At 40.4% G+C, this 20,380-nt stretch overlaps 1 protein-coding gene across 1 annotated transcript in view; it reads left to right on the top strand.

Annotated features, from left to right (window-relative positions):
- The window catches only part of LOC134558301 (musculoskeletal embryonic nuclear protein 1), a 40,103-nt gene that overhangs the window by 4,596 nt on the left and 15,127 nt on the right, over positions 1–20,380 (top strand). Inside the window, exons 2-4 of the mRNA XM_063412002.1 lie at positions 12,195–12,243; positions 14,024–14,119; positions 16,267–16,388. Coding sequence (XP_063268072.1) covers positions 12,195–12,243; positions 14,024–14,119; positions 16,267–16,388 — 267 coding nt within the window. The remainder of the gene's footprint in view (positions 1–12,194; positions 12,244–14,023; positions 14,120–16,266; positions 16,389–20,380) is intronic.

Here is a 20,380-nt window from a genome sequence, read left to right on the forward strand (position 1 = left end):
AGATCAGAATGTGGGAGTCTGTTCCCTTTTTATGGCCTTGTTACAGTTTATGTCTCTACTCAAACTGAGAAAGGTTTACAAAAGTGGAATGATTGGGTACAGGTGCAGTGAATAATTGAGTAGGTGGGTTTGCTGTTGAGAGTCACAGATGAAACAAAAAGAAACCATTCTAATAAAAGATACTATATATATTGTAAGGTGCTCTCTTTGCTTACAGTACCTTAAAGGAAATACTTTAAAACTACATTTTAAATGCCAGTTAACTTTATGGCAAAGTTTTCCCACTTAAAAAGCTGTCCAAGGAGAAGGAATGCTTTTTCACATAATAAGCTACCTTAGTAGGTAATTTAGTAGAACTTGAAATGCCTTAGCAAAAAAGTGCTTTTCAGAGCAATTATTTCATATTTACATGAAGGCAAAGGAGTAATTTTGTGGGAATAATGTTCTGGGGAGAAGGAATTAAAGGTAATTCCGGTTGCCTTTAACAAAAGAGCATAAAGTAAGCTATTGAATACAAAAGGTCTAAACCATATGATTTAGTTGTTTTCTATAGCAATTTTCTTTCTGCTTGAGCAGGCTTAGAAAATATGAAAATGTGATAGCCTGTAACATCAGCAGTGGAATACAAGCCTCTGAGTAACAGCAACTAGTTTATTCTGCATTTCCTGAGAGGCTGGGTAGGGGCCTGCTAGCTTTATTAATAAAAGCTTTTCTTCAAAAGAGCTTATATTATTCTGACTTGCTAATACTGCATTCTGGAATGTATTTTCTCTGAGTGCTGTGGTTTATGTTCATGTTAATTCCTGAGGACCCCTCGGCAGGGTTCTTTGTGTGTCTGCTATTAGAACTTGTCTCGTACAAAAGCATCAAATCACAAATGGGAGCTTTCCTAGTGATGAAAATATGAACAGCATTGTACCTGCACTCTGCAGATACGATGAAAAACGCACTTTGTTTCATTTTCCTACAACTCTCACAAGTGCAAGCTCCCAGCGATTTACCTTCCCAGGTAATTGCGGAGCTGGCATTCCCATGTGTGCTCGGGAATGAGTGTAAGGAGCGCTCTGGGGATGAAATCCCTCTGCAGGTAGAGGAAGCCTCCTGAGATGTGCTGTTGAGCTGTGATGAAAGGCGCGGGTTGGGAGCGCGTTTATACAAAGCGGGAAGTGCCAAAAGCTCCCCGGGGAGCCGCGGGGTCGGGGCAGGACCCTGGACAGCTCCGGGTCACCGCCGCCCCTGCCCGGGGACAGGGCCGGGGCTCGGGCGGCGCTGTCCGGGGACAGGGCCGGGGCTCGGCCGCCCGGCAGGGCTGAGGCAGCTCCCTCCGCCTGGCTGCGGGCCAGGGAGGAAACAGGATGGGTGATGGTAGTAGAAATATGTTATTGTCTCCCTCCTTCGGGCCCGTTCCATGGCAATTAGTGACGATCGGTATCGCAGCGCACTGCAGTAGCTGTTGTTGTGTGGGTTAAGTGTCTGCTTGTAGCTGCAGGACTTGGAAAAGCCCTGTGAGGTCGCTTTGGTCACGACTAAGTAAATTGTGCCTTACAATGATCCAGTGTTTCCTTATCCCCAGATGGTGAGGTATCGCTTGCAGCCATGGAACATTGCTGCTGCTTGTTTGTTTTAAATAAATCATCAGCCCTTCCAGTGCCTCTGTGACATCCTGAGCCATGTTCCAGACAAATAGGAGAGATGCACTATGAGCTGTAGCAGAAAAAAGAAATCCAACCCTGGCTAAGTTAGCAAAGTAAATTACTTTATTTTACCTTGCTAATATTGTATTACTCTTTAACATATGAAACATCTATATGGAATAAATTCTGTCCCTTGTTAACTCTCCAGAAAAAGGCAAATCTTGCTGTACAAAAGCATGTAATAATAGGGTTGTGCACTGCTCAGCAGATTCTTTTTAAGTGAAAGAAATAACCTGGGTTATTATTAAAACTGCTTGCAAGATGTCCAATTCTTAGTTGCCATAGATTGTAATAGCACTTTATTGGGCCTCATGTCCTGATCCTGTCAGGTCATTAATATTTTAGTGCCACTAACTATCCTTGAAACGCCATGCCAGTAAAAGTTAAGGAAGATAAGGCACCAATGTAGACAAATAATCTGCAATCTCTAAGTCTCTTTTCATTAGGTCTGATGCCCTACTTTGTCTTGCTGGCTCAGAAAGTGTTACATTTTCTTATTACTCAGCTGATTGCTGGATGTAGTTGTAGGCCCTGTAATAAGATTGTTCTAAGTATAATTACACATGTCATTCACATTATGAAATGTTTAGGAAAAGGGATAAGTTATGTTGACATTTGTAAACTGTTAAAATAATAAATTATCCAGGAACTCTAAAGCTGTGTTTAATTAGGATGAACTTCTGGACTGTTAGCTAGACTGGTGTTTAACTCTAAAGTGCATCATGAATGTCTTCTTGACGGGTGTTTTTTAATTAAATCTGTAAGGAGCTGATTTGTGCAGACACACAGGATGCAGTTTTGCATTCTGTGGTGATATTAATTTCATGGTTAATGAAGTTTGCATTTTTAAAATGGTATTTAACAAGGTCTTACCTGTGTGGATTTTGTTGATGAAGTAAAAAATGAGGTCTGGTTTCTCATGCCTGCTGGTAGGAAATGCTTTGCATTCTCAAAAATTTCTTGATCTCAGCAAAATTTATTCCCTGTGAAACTCAGTTTGTTAAATCTCTGGCAAACTGAGTACAAGCTCAGAGCTTGCATGAGTCTTCCTTTGCAGGTGGTGTGGTGTGGGCATGAGGTTTTAGGGTTTAGTCAGGAATAACTAAATCTGTTTACATTGCTGATCATGATACTGAAGACCTGTTTTTCTGCCACTTACCCTGAATCACACATTTTACATATATTTGTTGTCATAACCTCATACATATGTTGTCATATGTAAGGAAGGCTGAGAATGAAAATGAGCTAAAATGGATTTACAGTTCAAATTCCTCACAGCTCACTGTTCAAGGTTCAGATTCATACTTCCAGGTGTGAGTTAGTTTATAGATATGCAGAGCTACAGCAGGGGAATGTCGTGTCAAGGAAATTACTAAACCTGGTTTTTTTCTGGGTTTTATGATGTTTTTTCCTCTTAATGTTGCATTTTTTTAATAATAATCAAACATTGTTTTGTAATTCGATACATTTTGATATAGTTTTGGTCATTTTTGTCTTCTGTCACATTTTTGGCTATCCTAGGTTGTAAGACCAAGCATTCCTCCTCTCACAGTGATTAATATTTTGGCTTGCTTGAGAGAAGAGGAAAACTGTGCCACATTTCCTTGTTTTTCCTGGTGGGACAGTAACAAGCTCGGGAACAGCTGCTCTGGGAGCTGCAGAGTGCTCAGGATGTGAAGATTCGTGACCAGGAATTTATTTGGGTGCTGCTTCTGTTTGAGAGGTTTCTCCATTGCTCCACTGACACAGTGGAAGGGCTGAACCAGTGGAACTAACTACAAATAAGGTTCACTACAGCAATCTTGGACAGACTAGCCAGTCCCCTTGAGTAAGTTCTTTACTTACAGAAACAACCTTTGCTTGCTTTTTTTTTGTTTCACTGTGATTATTTCTTTTTTTTCTGTTTCTCAAAAATACAGGGTTTTTCCAGGGAACAAAAATGACTTTAAAGTTACAAGCAGCTATTCACAACTGCCAGCATATATGCTCTGTCTCTAATAATGTTTGAAGATACTATGCTCTAAAATTTCAGTTCCTTTTTAGAAAAATTGCCTCTGCTTCTTTCCTGGTCCTGGAGAAGCTGCTATTCAGTATCTTCCAGCACAGCTTCCTTGCTTTGAGGGAGGTGGTGTCACTAAGAGCCTATGTTATTTTATATACATAGGACTTAAATTGGAAGGTAATTGTGATGTTAGAAGATGAAATAGTCTAAGGAGCTTTAAAATTATGGGGAGGGGAACCCCACCCTCTTCCATCTAATCTTAAACCTTGGGTTGCTTATGGCAGTATGTTTTCAGTGTTCATATGTTTAATTTAAGAACTGTATACCTAGTTGTTAGATACATTGTATCAAAGAAGTCTGCATAATTGACCTCTGACTCTCCTTTCATGGTATTTGATCATGTGTAAAGAGAATCTATGAAAGTAGGTTGTGTTATCTTTTGTTCTTTTTGAAGCAGTTGGTGTTGTATGAAATGTCTGTCTTGCAATTCAATGCTCTGTTAGTTCCAGCCTAGAAAGACTGAATTTGGTAAGAAAAACTCTTTAGAATTTAAATTGCCTCTGAACATACAGTTTACACCTACTTTTGGCCTCCTTGATTTAACATATTTGCTGTTTTATCATTTTTATAAAGTTTTTACAGTTTTCCTTTTACATCCTTTTTGTATCTGAACCTACCTTTCAGGTTTGCTTTCTGCTTTTAAAATTGCTAGTTTCTGCTTTGCTTAATATTTTAATGAATGGTGATTGAGTTTGGAGCTGTGCTTTGGCAGTTCTGCCCGTTCCCAAGAGCTGATTTAAAACAAGCAGCTTGAATGACTTAAAGTTCATTGATATCTGTTGTTCAGACTAATAACATTCAGAAAGCTTCATGTATTATTGAGTGATCTGTGAATGCTGTATGTGAAAATGGTGTTGTGAATCGTAAATTGCTGCTTAGTGCACATTAATATGGATTGATTCTATTTGTTTTGTACTAAATAATTCATGTTTCCCAAATGGTTCTGATTTCTAACAGAGAAAAAAATCCACTTGAACACAGCAGACTGTATTTTTCAGTCTTCACTGGGTGCTTGTATAGCATGGCAGGAATGGCACAGCTGTTTTTCTAGCAACCTTGCTTTTTCATTTGGTAGTTGTTTAATGATACCTGCTTCAGAGTATAAAAGTGTTTGCAGGAGGGATCTGTATCGACTTTCTAAAGTCAATCTCACAGGCATTTTCACTGGAAGCTTAGATTTGCTTCGCTTCAACTATCTCATACCTGTTGGAAAAACAGAATAGCAAATGCATCTGTCTCTGAAAGTGCTGGGAAACAGATTTATTATGACTTTCAAACAGAGCACACCATGACCCAACACTGCTGTGTATGCTAAATGCAAAGATAACAAGTGCCTGTCTCTTAAGACTGAATCGTGGCTTTTAACTTTATTATTTGGATAAATATTTCCTAAGGTACTTGTGCTGTTTACCTTAGAGTGCTTAAAGCAGCTACTTGCAGCCCTTTATTCTGAGTATTGCCATGGCTTTAGGAGCTGAGGGCTGGATGCTTCTGTTTACAGTGTGTGTTGTAGATGCATTTTATGACTTCTAAAATGCTCCTCTCTCTGGGGAGACAGCAAATAGGTTAGTAATCAAAAGTGAGAAGCAATTCTCCCTCTGCTAAGTTAGTTTAGCAGTTTTAAAAGTAAGCTTTACCTTAAAAAAAAAAAAAGGGAAAAAGCTCCATGACAATGACTATTAATGTGGTGTGTCTGGGCTGCTGGCTCTGCTAAGTTGTATTTGTTTCCTTTATTGACAGCCAAGTTAATGCATCTGTCAGAGCCACACTGTCTGTGCTACCAGGATGCACAAGATCAGTCTTGCTGAAATTGTCTTAGGCTGAGTTGTATGCAGGTAATATGATTTATTTGTGTCTCCCACAGCCAGTCTATACAAGCTGAGGATTTAGGAAATTTTTTTGGAGCTTAAAGTATGTACATGTTAGGAATAAAAAACTCTCCAACCTCATGTAATGCATTTGGCTGCCTTTCCTGAAGCAGCAGAATCATCTGATTTATTCCAAAGCTCAGACAGCGGTATTTCGTACTCTTCTCCTGATAATGATTTGTCCTCTCCTCCCCTGCACTGTGAAGGGGAGCTTTACTTTGTGATAGCCATTCCCTGCAAATGACTATAAAGTTTTAGCTCTCACTAAACCTTTGAAGGGACAAAATTTACAGGTCGGTTTTTAGCTGGCTGTGGAAGCAGGTAGGAAGTAAACGCTTTTACACAGGTGGCTTTCAGTTAGTGTATTCCACCAGTGTTTATCCAGCAAGCACTTCTTCCCATTTGATAAATAGTGTGAAATCCAGTGCTGACACCGTGTTTTCAGTCATCCCATGTCATCTGTGTTGAGACAAAGGAGCCCAGGTCAGGAGGTGGCTGGGCTTGATGGATGCTTGGCACTGGCGTGTTTAACTTTGCAGTAAGACAGAGCCCCTTGTTCTCTGCTCTGACAAAGGTGCCGGTCAGGCCCAGGAAGGTTTTGCTGCCTTAACCACAACATTGTCATCACTGCTGCCAGTGGAACAGCCTGGGATAGGATCTGTGGTTTGCAGGTACCTCGTGGCTGTCCAGGCACTGCATCTTTAGTGTGACATGTCCCTGAATAACCGGCTGGCTGGGTCATTAAACTTTATTGTGTCCAGCTTTCTGTGAAGTTTCTCCCTGGGTGACCTTCTTTAATGGACCAGTTCTTAATTACAGCACAGATTCCTTAAGGCCAAGGGCACAGTGGAATTAAGAAAGGGGTTGGGTACTTGCATGGCTAATACTGTTTTGTCTCTTACAGAAGTTTTAAAAATCGTTTTTGCCTGGCAGCAAAGCTGGGGGTTCATGCACTTCATAGTGTGTCAGTCTAGTACTGACTAGAACTGAATTTTCCCTTGGGAGAGTTATTCCATAACTTTTTTCATCATGAAGAAACCATGGTTACTGGTGTGTTTCTCCAATGCAGCAATTTCCCTGGACATCAGTTCTAGTCCAATATAATTTCTGCTTTAGTATCATGAGTGTCTCAAGTGTGGAGAAGTCTGGGTCCTTAAATGATGTAGAATTCTGGGGTCCTTATGCAGGGAGACAGCAGCAGGCTTGCAGGGTGTCCTGCATTTGAGCATGTAGCTAATGGGACATAGGAATAGAAAGAAGAATTTGCAGTAGGGTAAAAATGAATTGCCAAGAGCACAGTGTATTTTGGGGCTGGAGAAATGAGCAGCACACCAAAAACACTGGTTCTTTTGGTGTTTTCTTTTGCAATTACATTTATTACCTGTTTTAAAACAGATGCCCACAGATTTCCTTTTATTTTTTTTTAACTTTTGAGCATGGGGAGATGCTGAGCTCGTAAGTGTCACAAAAGCTTTTGGCAATTGAGTGATACATGGTTTACACACCTAAATATCTTTTGTAAGGCGTCATTGTAGCCTATTTGGCATGTTGCACTGTTAATTCTAAAACAAAAAATTCTGTTTTGGGGAAATCTTGCATGTAATCTCATGTAATTCCTTATTCTCACTGTGCTGCTACCAAGAAAATAATGGGAAGGGGTCAAAGTGAAATGGCAAGACGAGCCTCTTAAAGGCTTTGCTTTAACAGTAAAGGGAGGTAAGTTCAAATTAATGATAAAGATCACAACATGAAGTTCACTGGTAGCTGTCATTCCATAGTTATATGAATTGTCAGGACTTATTAGTGTGCATATGCTTGTTCAGAACAGACATGGTTCCCACTGTTGTGGGAAAAGTGTTGATACTAACAAGCAGAACAGTGTTTTTCAAAGTCTACCTAAATAGAATTTTAAAAAATAAAAATCTGGCCTGCATATGTCATTGACTTTACAAGTTTTTACAGGGTTACAAATTGTAGGTTCAAATTTGTGAGGCGTGTAGTCTGATAACCAAATGTTCTGAGAACAGTGCCCATCTCTGAGAGTGGCCATCTGAAAATCTGCATCTGATTCCAAGCTCGGGTGCTCCTGCTTGGTGTAACTTCAGCTGTTACTCCACGCACAGTGAGCAAACAGCCTGGGACAGGAAACTTGTAATACTTGTCAGGAGTGCTGGAAATGGTGTGAATCAATACCAAAGTAGCTCACAGATCCCAGCAGTCTTGCACTGTGAGGGCTGTGTCGGAGGATCTGTCTGGTTGCAGACAGATTATTTGGGAAGCTCACACTACAGCAGATTTCTCAGTGGGAGATTCTGTCCCTCCACATATGTGTGTGTGATTTTCAGTTAGCCATACTTTAGTCCTTTGATAGTTGGTTCAAATCTTGGAACTTTTTAAGTGTCAGACCACAGAAAAATGAGTTATAGACTTCCATACCATTTTTTCATGGAAAGAACTCCAAATGTCACCTGCTCCCATCCTTGCTCAGAGCAGGGCCAGCCCATGTCTTCTTGCTTGGAGCATTGTCCAGGGTAATTTTCAAGGTCTGTCAGACTGCAGTCACTGCATGTTTTTTGGCAACTTGTTGCAGAATTTATTTGCTCTCACTGGAATTTTTTTACTTCTTTCACCCTGGAATTTCCCTGTCTCCAACTTGTGGCTGTTTCCTGTGGCCTGTGCACTTGTGAGAAGGGTCCAGTTCTGCCCCAGCTGAAAGTGCCCACGCACGTGGGGAAACATGAATGTGGTGTGCAAATGTGATCCTCACCAACCTTTCCTCCTTTTCTCTTTGGCCAGCTCAGCCATTGCTTTGCTGAGGTCTATGGCAGAAATACCTAGGAGGTTTATGAAATGAAACATTCAGTCACATGCTCTGTCTGTGACCCATCTTTGAAAAAGTTTTGAGGAGCACTGGAAAGAAACACAGGTGAAATTGTGTAGAAGAGCAGTACTGTCGTCATGCAGCTGCAGACAACATTGAACATGTTGATTTTACTTTTTTTTATTTCAGATTAATGAGCTAGAGAAATCTTTGATCTTTGCTGGGGTCAGAAAGGCTCTTACTGAGAACTGCCAGAACCTGCATCTAAGAAATGCAGTAGTGCGTGACGTGTAGAAACATTTCAAAGATGTGACATGAGCCAGGTTTGTGCTGCTACAAGAGCAACCATCCAGAAACTTGGAGTTCTTGAATCCGTACTGAAGTTACTTCACATCAGCAAAATAGTTCCTGTGGGACTTCTTAAGGAGATGAAGGAGAGAAAGGCTGGATTTCAAGTGTTGTTTTGCATATTGACAACTTGGAGAGGTTTTATTTCATTTCTTGTCTCTCTCCTGGTCCTTATTCTTCCCTATGCATCTTCTGAAATTCTGATTGCAAAACTCCCATGTTCAAGTAAGCGTTAGAAACCCTTCCACACTATTCTGGCATTAATGATTCCTGGAATTTCAACGAAATGGAAAGACAATGAACTTGAATTTTGCATTATCAATACTGTGTCTGGTATGCTTATCTATTATCTGTCCATCTAGCAGCTTACATGCTTGTTGGCAGAAGTGTTTTTATTTCCTTTCCTGAAAAATTCTGGCACTGAATGTATCAACAAGCAGCACTTCTTTCTTCATTTATAATTCAGCACGAAATTCTGAGCATTATTATTTAATTAATATTAACTCTGGTGGCGGGTGCGGCGCTCCGAGCTGGAGCATATGGAGCAGCACCACGTCCTCACAGGCAGGAGCCGGCAGATTGAGATCCATCTGTCAGCTGACACAGGCACGAGAGAAACTGGGACTGGGGCTGGCAACAGCAACCCTGGCTTCTTTTGGGGGAGGGCTACGGGAAAAATTACTGTCCCCTCCCAGTGGAGGGGGCTTGGAAAGTGCCAATAAAAATTCTGTTAAAAGCCTGCTTGGCTTTTGGTTCCAAAAGTAATGTATTACTGGTGAGCATGCTGAGGACCCTCAGCCTACTGGTGTGGTTGATGCAGCCTGTTGGGTTTTTGCTCAGTTTAGTTACTGGGAGGGCTCAAATTCTGCATCAGGGGTCTGTTGGGAAGTAGCTGGCAATGTCTGCATCGGTCAGAAACACCTGATGCTCACAGACACCTCTGCAGGGAGCTGGGCTGGGCAAACAGCACTTTCATATGGACCCACTGGGCTTTCAAGTGTACAGGTACATATTCATCAGGTTGCACCTCCTAAAGATTTTACTGATTTAATTTGGGGGTATTCATTTTTGTGGTGTGATCAGCCAGTCAGTACATTCCTAAAAGTCAACTGCAGAGGCTTTCCAAGCTTGCTCTCCTGTTTAATGTTAACTCAAATGAAATGTTGTGTTTCTAGAACTGGCCAGAGAAACACAGACCTTATCAAGGCTGCTTCTCAGTACAGGTGAAATTTGAAATGCTCTTAGTGGAATGCTTTTGAATAGCCTCTTCCAAAATGAATTTTTGTGATTTTTTTAAAAGAAAATCATTAATCCAGAGGCATTATACGAATGCCTATTGCTTCATAGCAATAACAGACAAAAGCCTAAGCTTGGAATTCACCCCTGCCCAAAGCATGGGCAGTAGCAGTTTAATGCCATTTTGTCTGCAGAAAAGCATCTTGCACTAACTCCACAGTAAGTTGAAACTTCTGTTTCTTGCATTTGTTTTGTGATGCTTTGTGGCTTCCTGTTGTTACACGAAAGTGCCACTAATTAAAGTAATCCATAGTGTGACTGGGGAGGACTTGTCATAAATAACAAACTGGTTAACTTGGCTCAAGTGTTGCTCATTTTTAACAGAAGTTTTATATTTATGTCATGCTGTTCAGAGGGAAAACTGCTGGCAAATATTGCCATTACAACTTTATCTTTGGTGTAAATGTACAGTCTTTTCATCTTGTCACTTTTTAGTTTCTCATGGGCGTGAAACAGTTTCTCTCTGCTGTCAGAAGCGGTGACAGTGAGGTGGCAGGTTGGCAGCTTGGTGTTCCCTGAAAGTGCTGCCCTTCCACCTTGGAGGTGATTTATTTAATTGTTTTATGAGGACAGTTGACTCTGGGGAAAATTGCCTTACTTGTGAAAAAGTTATGACTGGTTCAGAAACCAGAATGTGATTTAAAGGCTTGTAAGCTGGGCAAGCATGATGCACACAGAGCATCCTGTGTTAAACTGAAACTCATCACTAATACCTGGAGAAGCAGGTTAAAATACCTGTTGGTATTTTGCCTGACTATACCTGCTATGGTTTGTGCCTCTTGAATCAGAATGTCTGCAATTTGAAGGGGTGAAGGAGAATCAAGGCTTCTTCTTTTTTTTTTTTTTTTTTTTTTTAACAGGAGATCATTTTTGAAATAAGAGCCTAAATAATTGTTTTTCAAAAACTTAGGTTGAAGGAACTGGTGAGTGGTACTGAAATTTGGGCAGAAGGAAGTAAAACCCATATGTAAAGCCCATTCTTAGTGGAAAGGTCTCGCGTTACCTTGTGTTTGTCTGTCTTTGGGATGTGTAAGGATTTAGTATCTTGCAGCTGTAACAAAGAATAGATCTGTGTTAGGCTATGAGCCCGGATCTGACAGAGCTGAGGCTGCCACAGCCCCTGTCCCAGGTCTGACCTGTGGCAGGGCTCCGTGTGTGTTCCCAGCAGGAAAAAAGGTTTTCTAGCCCAGAAGGAGTTAGGAATGGAATTTCCTAGGAAGACAGGACAAACTGCAGCCCAGACAGAACAATTCTGTGGACCAGCCACTGTTCTCACATCAGCAACTGCTTTTATGCCCTTGTCCCTCTATTTCCCCACATTTGTTCTTCAGGAGTCACCTGGAGCCTTCCAGATGCACCTGGGATGGGTTGGAAGGACATGGAAGTAGCTGGGCAGGGCACGAGAGGAGCTTTCTGTCAAATGCCCAAACAGTTTGTGTAATCCCAACAATCAACTGCATTGAAACTGCAATAGACAAACTTACCTACTTTTCTGCCTTTGTCTATAGCTGTCAATAATTTTAATACTGATTTTTTTTTTCATTTTCAATACATTAACAATTGTCAACCTTTTTGTGAAGGGATTATCAGACTAAAAAAAACCAAACTCTTCTTTCCTTTTTTAGTTCAGTTTGCTGACAAAATAGAGACACATTATCAGAGGATGTATTTGTCCTGCTAGTGATTCACTTGATTTCATTCTAACCCCATGCCCCATGTTAGGAGAACAGTTTCCAGTTTGGGCTTGGGTCTCCAGTGAGACAAAAAACTAGCTCTTTCCAATACCTACTTTCCTGTTGGAAGTTGAATTTTCTGGATGGGCAGTTGTAAAAGCTGAGGCCAGTGGAATGGTGGTCAGATTTGGAATATTGTTTCATGTGAGGGATATTGGCAGTCAGAGAATGGAGCTCTAGGAACTTAGAGGTGACAAAAGGGAGCTTCTTTAAAAATGGATCCTTGGAGTTTGATAATAGTGAAGTGCAGTAGTGAAAGATCCGTTTCATTGAAGGATATCAGGTTTCTCCAAGATGATTTGCTTTCACTTTTCTGTATTTTTGTTGCTTTGTAAGTTGCTGATTGTCTTCAATTTTTTTTTTTCTCCCTAGTAAAACGCTTTAGAGAACCAAAGCATGAAAGACGTCCCTGGAGGATATGGTAAGTGTCTGCATGCTTTATTCTTAACTTCTTTTCTTCCTACATGTTGTAGAAATTGAAGGGATGATGTTCATCTATGATGATTGAAATAAAGAAAAGTGATGACAAGAAACTGGTAACTGTCAGTGAAGAACCAAAAAAGTTACCAAATACATCAGTCAGGTTATCTTCTGTGTGTTTCCTGGGTAGTCATTTCTTACTGAACGCTTCAGGAGTCTGTAGAGATGTTCATTTAGGCATAAAGCTTCAGTTTGTGCTTCTTCCTAAAGATGGAAACTTAGAGTAGCCCTAAGATGCATCTGAACATCTACAAACTTGCATAAGCTTAGAAGAAGTTCTCAGCTGGGCTCAAATAAAATCCCATGGTTTGTTGATATCCTACTATGTATACAACAGAAAACAGGATGATAAAAGATACAAGTACATCAACCATAAAAAATAGAAGGTATAAAAAGTGTATTTATGTTTATTATTTTTAAAAGTTAGTGGATTGAAGCCATGCCAACATAAGCTGTACCAATTTTGAGACTGGTGTAAGTGTTAGGCTGTCATTGCACTTGTTCAAGACTTCAGTGGTTTAAATTCCTCTCATACAATGTTGCTTCTTAAAACTAACACTGACCTTTATTGTATTGAAAAAATAAGTACGAAATCTTTGTGTACTACAGTCTACCTCAGCCTGAAATTCTGATAACTCTTAATTTTTAAGCAAAGAATCTTGTTCTGGGACTCAAGTATTGTTATTTATAGCATGGTGTACTGATTAGATAAGTAACTCACGGGCTTCCTGCCTCATCTCCAACACTGCTCTCTGTCATGCAGTGGATGAAGAGATTAAAGTTCAAGACAGTTATCAGGGAGGGCAGATGAATTCAGGCATAAAATGTCATTTGGATCTGTTGGGGTGTTTAGATCTTTTTACACATGGAAACAGAACAGGCAAATTGTTTCTGTTTCTGTGTAATACAAAGAACACATTCTTGCCTGCAGAATACTCTTGTTATGATTTTACATTTCATTCAACATCCACTGAAAGTTTTGGTTTTATGCAAAGGATGCTGAAAAAAGAATGGTAAGGGCTGGAGTCATTACTGAATCACTGTCTAAGTGGGGGTTTATATTTTCCCCTTGAGTAACAAACTGTTTTCTCTCTGACTTTATCATCTGCTTTGGAGATAATACTGTCAAGGTTGGAATTCTTTTGCAGTGTGTTCTAAGCTCTGCACTGTAGATAAAATTCAGTGAAACCACTCCATGCTTTCAGGTGAAAAATATGCTGGCTTTTAAATGAAATACTGTAGATAAAGGACTCATTAGACACTATTAAGTTGTTCGCCCACAAGCACATGATGAGGATTTTATTTATGTCTGTGCCATAAGCTTGCTAAAAATACATAAACATAAAAAGTCCAAAATACCTATCGAGACTGGGATACTCATTGTTTCCAGGAGGTTATTAAAGACTTAGCTGGAGTTAGTCAGGATTAGCTCTTGGATAATGCATATGATGCCAAGAGGATATCCGCAGACTTTACCTTTACAGTGGTAGGTTTCAAGTTAATGTGATTTGGGTTATTGTTAGGAAAAACTAGGGCCACAATTTAAAATGGAGCATTGTTAAGTAAAAGCTAAATACCATGATACTTTTATCATTCTGGTGTTCTCATTTGGAGAAAAAAAAATTAATGAGAGATGGAGTTTTAATTAACATAAATTTGCAGTGTCTGGCCGTGTTGTGAACAGTTTTGTGTGTCTTAAAAACTGTTTTTACTTTACATAGGTTTTTAGATACTTCCAAGCAAGCCATAGGGATGTTGTTCATCCACTTCGCAAATGTCTATTTATCAGACCTTACAGAAGAAGACCCTTGTTCACTGTGAGTGCCTAATTTTGCAATAACTGGTCTTTATGGAAGTCCTGTAGCTGGGTTTGGTGTATGTGGATGGTAAGGCAAGATAAAGCTGAGAGGACAGTTTTCATGGTAAAAATCAGTCACTTTAAAAAAGCTGTGGTTTAAACTTAATTAATCAAGGATCAGGGTTCTTCTCTCTAAGTTCATGGCTGGCAGGAGTCTGGACTGTAGCTATTTTAAACCTAAAGGGCAAAGCCTTGCTGCTTGTCTCTCTCCAGTGAAAGGATGAGGACTTGGGATGCACATTGCAGTTCAAGTTTGTTTACTGAAGGTGCTGGGACCAAAGGAAATGAATATCCAGTTGTGCTCACTGTAGGAAAGCAAGGCTGTAATATAAAATGAGATTGCTTTCAGAGTTATTTAGCAAAAAATCATTTGTGTTTGTATTTGCTTTTAAAACCTACATTTGGCTGCTGCAGTATTATTTTCATTTTGTTAAAAATGGGAAATCTTGCTCGGTAGCCAAGCAGTTAGTACAGAAATTAATTCTGCAATGTCATGCTTGGAGCAGTGTGACTAAATAGATAAGCATTTCTCTGTAGTGTATTAAACCTGAAGATTGTATGACTAAGACCCCGACAGGCTCTTTACAGGAGCTCCTGAAGCAAATGGGAATTGTTTGGGTTTGTTCTTGATAAGGCTCATGCTCAAAGTAGCTTACACATTGCTGGTAATGAAAGCTGTGAAATTACTTTTAAAAGCCCTCTAATTTGCCTTTTAGAACCCATCCAGTTCCTTTCGATGGCATCTGCTCATTTGTTGTTCTTGGGTAAACAAAGGAGACACACAGCTCAAGGAACCTGCTTGTGTTGCTGCCCAAGCCAGTTTTATATCCCTTATCCCTGGTTCTTTCTGTGCCCCTACATGCATATATAGGTATGCATGGTATAAACGTGCAAGAACATTGCTTTTCTCTTCCCACCACAAAGCACTGTTAGGCAAAATGCATTTATTTTAGCACGCTGACAGTAAAATTTGAGTTATAATTATGACAGTTTCAACAATACCAGGCATCACTGTAGGATTTTCCTTGCTTATAGATTTAAGAATTTCATGGTAGGTGTAAAAACTGGCAGGTGCAAATTACTTTTATTCCATTTTCATAACTCAAAGTATATATTCAAGTGAGGTAACAAAAGCATGTCAAAAATTGTCAGTGTTTAAAGCTAAAGCACAACAATGTATTACAGTATTTTAAAATTAAAAGTAACTTGGTACTATGTTTTCAAAAGAAAGGGATTACTGACATGAGCATTCTCTCCTGCATCTATATATTTTTATTTTCAATTCCCATTTTTAATGTAACATGGCACAAAACAAGTTACAGAGTGAGGTTATTCAGTGTTCTCAGGATAACAGAAATTACAGTGTGGAGCTGGATAATTTCTCAAACAAGGGTGCAGGTTCTTGACAGCAGAAAAAATATCACATAGCATTAACCAATATCTACCTTAGCAAAAATATTTCCTAAGTTTGAAAGTGGGTCCAGGCTTGCCTGGCAGCAGCACAGCAGGTCCTGGGGCAGGGTAAGGACACATCCCGGGCGAGCACAGGGAGTGAGCCCGGCGTTTCTCGGGAACACGTCGGCGTTTCTCGGGAACACGTCGGCGTTTCTCGGGAACAGTCGGCGTTCTCGGGAATCTCGGGCATCCCCGGTGTGCCAGGGGCTCTGGAAGAGGTGCTTTGAGGTGCTTTTCCCTGCTCCTGCTGCTGCCTCCCTGCCGCGGGCTTACAGCAGCCTCTTGTGGCCTCGGCGGGACTCGTGCAGGCTCGGGATTGCCGACATTCCTCTGCGAACACTCAGTCTTGATTTTAATGTTTGATTAACGCAGCGTTAATAAAAACTCAGATTTGGTGAACAGTTATTAGAAAATAACTATTTTTAGAAAGTTTTGGGGATCTTTAAGGACAGAAGAAAAGTACTGAGACTGCTAAAACTGTTTAAATTTTAGGCTCTTTGTGTAATTACAGAAGTGGATAAATGATTGTTCTCAATACTCTGGCTTATCAATACATTTACAGATCTTCTATCAACCATGGTGTAAAAATACCCCGAACCTGTAGAAAATGGACCCTGACTCTATGTTTTCTTTCCTGCTTTTCCTTTCCAGGTACCTCATCAACTTCTTGCTGGATGCCACCTTGGGAATGCTGCTAATCTACATCGGGATCCGCGCGGTCAGCAGCATCGTGGAATGGCAGCAGTGGGAGTCCCTGCGCTTTGGGGAATATGGTAAATGTTTCTGTTCTGGCACTGAAGGGATTCTCAGAATCCCAGAGTATTCCAGCAAGTGGTTAACTCATCCTTTAAAATCATTTTACAATTCTTTTAATATTTCACTTGCCATGAGGATTCTTTTAAGTTCTATATCTAAGTATGCACTTTTTGTCTTAGAAAGCTCAGCAAATCTCTGAGCATTTACTGAGTTTGGAAAAACTGCTTGAATGTTTATTTTTTTAAGGAGTGATTCAACAAATTTGGATATTGACTAGTCTCATGGAAAAAGTACCAGCATGATAATTTACTCTGAAACACTTCTAAAAAGATGATTGCTGGAAGGTCATTTCCTACTAAAGCTTTCACTGAAACATGTGCCACTGTCTGAAGATACAGACCAAGGGTTCTGCCAGCCCTCTTTAAACAGCCACATCCCTTCAGAGAAAGGAATGGCAGGAGGGCCTGTGCTGCTCCTCAAGATCACTGGAGCTTGTGCATGTAGGGCCTGTATCACTGGTGGAAAATGCATGAGGGACAGACTGAAATCACTTTCAGGTGAAGCTGCAGAGTTTGTCTTCCATTACACAGAAGTCACTGATGTGCAGAAGCTGTGGATTTGCAGCTGCAGTTGAGAATCACACATACTCAACACCGACATTTAATTTTGTTCAGTCTGTTATTCTCAAATTGCTGAAAGTGAAAGTTTTGTGCTAAAAATCACATTTGCAGCTCCTTGCGACAGGCATGGGAGGAGATGTTGCCTTATAAGTGAGCTGTGGCTCTTCATCAGAGAGAGAAACAACAGCCCCAATGGTTTGGGGGGGACAAAGTTTAAAAAATGTTTGTCTAAAAAATTAAGAGCTTTCACAGCAGTTTTATAATTTTTACTGCTAGGATTTTGGTTTTGTAGATTTCTTTGGTTTTAATGATCCTAAGTAGCTGACAGAACTAAGAATAAATAAAAGCCTTGTGAAATTGGAGCTTTAAAAGCTTGAGAAGTTTGCAATCAAATAACATTAATTGCTATTTGCTTTAATGTCAGAGGTTTAGAGATGGTGACAAGCAACTTAGGAGAAATAACTGCCTATACCATTAGGGCATGTTAGATTTATAGAGATGTGATGTGTGTCTTTTAGGATACAGTTTATGGCCACTTAAGCTGTTTAAATCAGCACTGCCACAACACTGTTAATCTGCTTTTATCCCACATGCCACAGTCCAGTGTTTGCACTCTTTTCCTTGGACTGGTGCATATCTGACTCTTCAGGGAGCTGACCAAGAGAGAGAAATTCACTAGATGTAGAAAAATTCACTAGATGTAAAAAAGTAAATAGTTCCTCCAGATTAGTCCCTAGGCTTGTGTCTCTAAGGATTAGGTAAGCACCAGTGCCCAGGGAAGGTGAAGGGGCGAGGAAGGAGGTGACACCTTGCCCAGAGCCCCATTTTCTGATTGTTGGTTTGGCCTGAAGCCATTTAAAGATGTTTGAGCAGCTTTCAGCCCATATAAAACTTGAGTTTCCATTTAGAGAAAAAAACTGTTTTATCTATTACAGTTATAAGTAGGTATTTGTGATCATGTCAGTTTTTAGGTTTTGTTTCTTCCTAATAATATTGTGATTTTTTTGTGTGTAATCTGTTGTCCTTTCCCATGTTAATGTTCTTTCAACAGTAAGCAGTCTGTGTGGGTGGGGAGATGTGGGGAGTATATTCACTCCCCTGAAATTTCTCTATTTCTCACTGACTTTCAAAATGAACCTGGGTTTGTTTTAGTGATGAGGCATTTCTGACTGCAGTAATTAAACCCTTAAAATCAACAAATGAACTTGTGTTCTGCTGTGGAGGTGGTCTGTGGCTGCTCCAGAATTGTCACTTTCAAACAGGAGATCTGAAACACCTGAAGCTGTTTATTGAGTATTCTCCTGTGTGTGTATTAATGATGTATGAAATTACACAAACCCTCTTTTGCTAGTTCTCTCTAGTGTCAGATCATTTTATTAGTTACTTTCTTTCCTGCATCTTTATTAATGTGCTGTCCTGCCCTTTGTGTGTTAGGTTCTTAATCAAACTATTGTAGGGACTGTTTTAAAGCATATTGCAAATCTGCATTTCCATTAGTCATGTGGGAGAGGCTTCTGGTCTGAAGAGAATTAGAAAGCAGATGGAAAGTTATTAGTTTTGGCTGTGCAGTAAGGTTAGGCCCTCTCGATTTCCTACAGGACAAGTTGCATTGGATCATTTGCTGTCATCTTCTGTGAAGTGTCCCTGTTGTTCCTGAAGTGAAAATCCTTTTATTGCCAGTTTATTTAAAATTTTTCAGTTTGACCCAAAGAACACTCTTATTTCTCCTAGGATTTTTTAAAATAAATTAAGTTGGGTAGAAGAGGGGACTAAAATGCAGTTCTGTGGGGTTGCAAGTGTGTTTGGAACTTGGGATTTTGAAGTTAAATATGGATGTTTAGTATAGAATCACAGAGGGTTTGATTCGGAAGAGAACTCAAAGCTCATCTCATTCCACCCCTGCCATGGCAGGGACACCTTCCACTGTCCCAGGCTGCTCCAGGCCCCATCCAGCCTGGCCTGGGCACTGCCAGGGATGGGGCACCCTGTGCCAGGGCCTCAGCACCCTCACAGCCAGGAATTCCTCCTGATACCCATCTGACCCTGCCCTCTGGCAGTGGGCAGCCATTCCCCCTTGTCCTCTTACTCCACAGTCCCTGCCCAGCTCTCTTGGAGCCCCTTCAGGTACTGAAATGCTGCAATAACCCTGGAGCCTTCTTCTCTCCACACATCTCCTCTCTTCTCCATCCCATGGCTCACTGAAAAGTATCAGACTCTTGAGGCATTTTAGCTGGAGTAGTGAAGTCCAGTCCTCAGCTGGGAGATCGGTGTGATTTCAGGTTGTTTGTAAGTGTGGGAAAACAAACAGGAGCCCTCCTTCCACTGCCAGACAAGTCTCTTCTTGTGACTGAGTGATGTTTGTGTTTCTAGAGCCTAAATAATCATTTGTCTCAAGTTAGTTCTCACAGTGAGCTCATTTCCCATCTTAGCTCTATTACTTGATCCCTGGTGATTCATTACTTGAAGCTGTCACAAAAATAGCAGTGTCCTGCTGGTTTTAAAAGCCTCTTCTTTATATGGAGGATAGTTTTTAAGCATAAATGCCTCAAGGAAGGAATGAATACCAAAATATCAGCATTTATAAATGGTGGCTGTTTGTACAGCAAAACAGCCCTGCAGTCTGATTTATGAACAAAGGGCCATGACGCTCCCTCAAGGGCTTTTTTACATCAGAATTTTTAATTTTATTGCATTTGTCTTCATATCTATGGTTTTGTATTTTCAGATTCATTACATCAGTAGTTGGATTTTAATGGAAGTGCAGAATCAGTTAATATATCTGAGTATTTAAAGAGGAGAGAAGCAGTCATGATCTGTACTGAAAAGAATGTTCCCTGCATTCTCCTTCCCTTCGTCTTGAGCTACTTTAGCTGCTGCCAGTAGAAAACAGGTGATAAATCCCTCCTGGTGATATAAACTCCACTGGCAGCTGAATTGTGCTGTGGCCTCTCTGCTTGGCTTTGCCTGTCTGTGGCAGAGCTCAGAAATTGTATTTGATGCATCTTTTCCCCTCCAGCTCTTCATTTGCCACATGCAGAGTAACTTACTTATAGCCACGTGGGGTTGTAGCACTGACTTCAAAACTACTGAAAATTAATTTTGGAGTAGTTCTGTGAGTTGGAATTTTCTTAAGAAAAGAATTTCAGGATCTGAAGAACAGAAGGAAGTTACAGGGTAGAGGAATAACAGGTGATTGATTCAAGAACTGTCTCTAAACATCTACAAAGCAGCTGATGGCAGTGGCAGATACAAGTATAGACTAATTTGGCATTGCCCAGCGTTTTCCAAAAATGCTGTTACAGTTGTCACTGCAGAGGAGTCAAAATTTTTCAGTTTCCTTCTTTATTTGCTTTTCTTGCAGTAGCAAGATTTCCACTAATTTGTTGGAT

This window comes from Prinia subflava, chromosome 14, assembly GCF_021018805.1.
Source record: "Prinia subflava isolate CZ2003 ecotype Zambia chromosome 14, Cam_Psub_1.2, whole genome shotgun sequence".
Classification (NCBI taxonomy): Eukaryota; Metazoa; Chordata; class Aves; order Passeriformes; family Cisticolidae; genus Prinia; species Prinia subflava.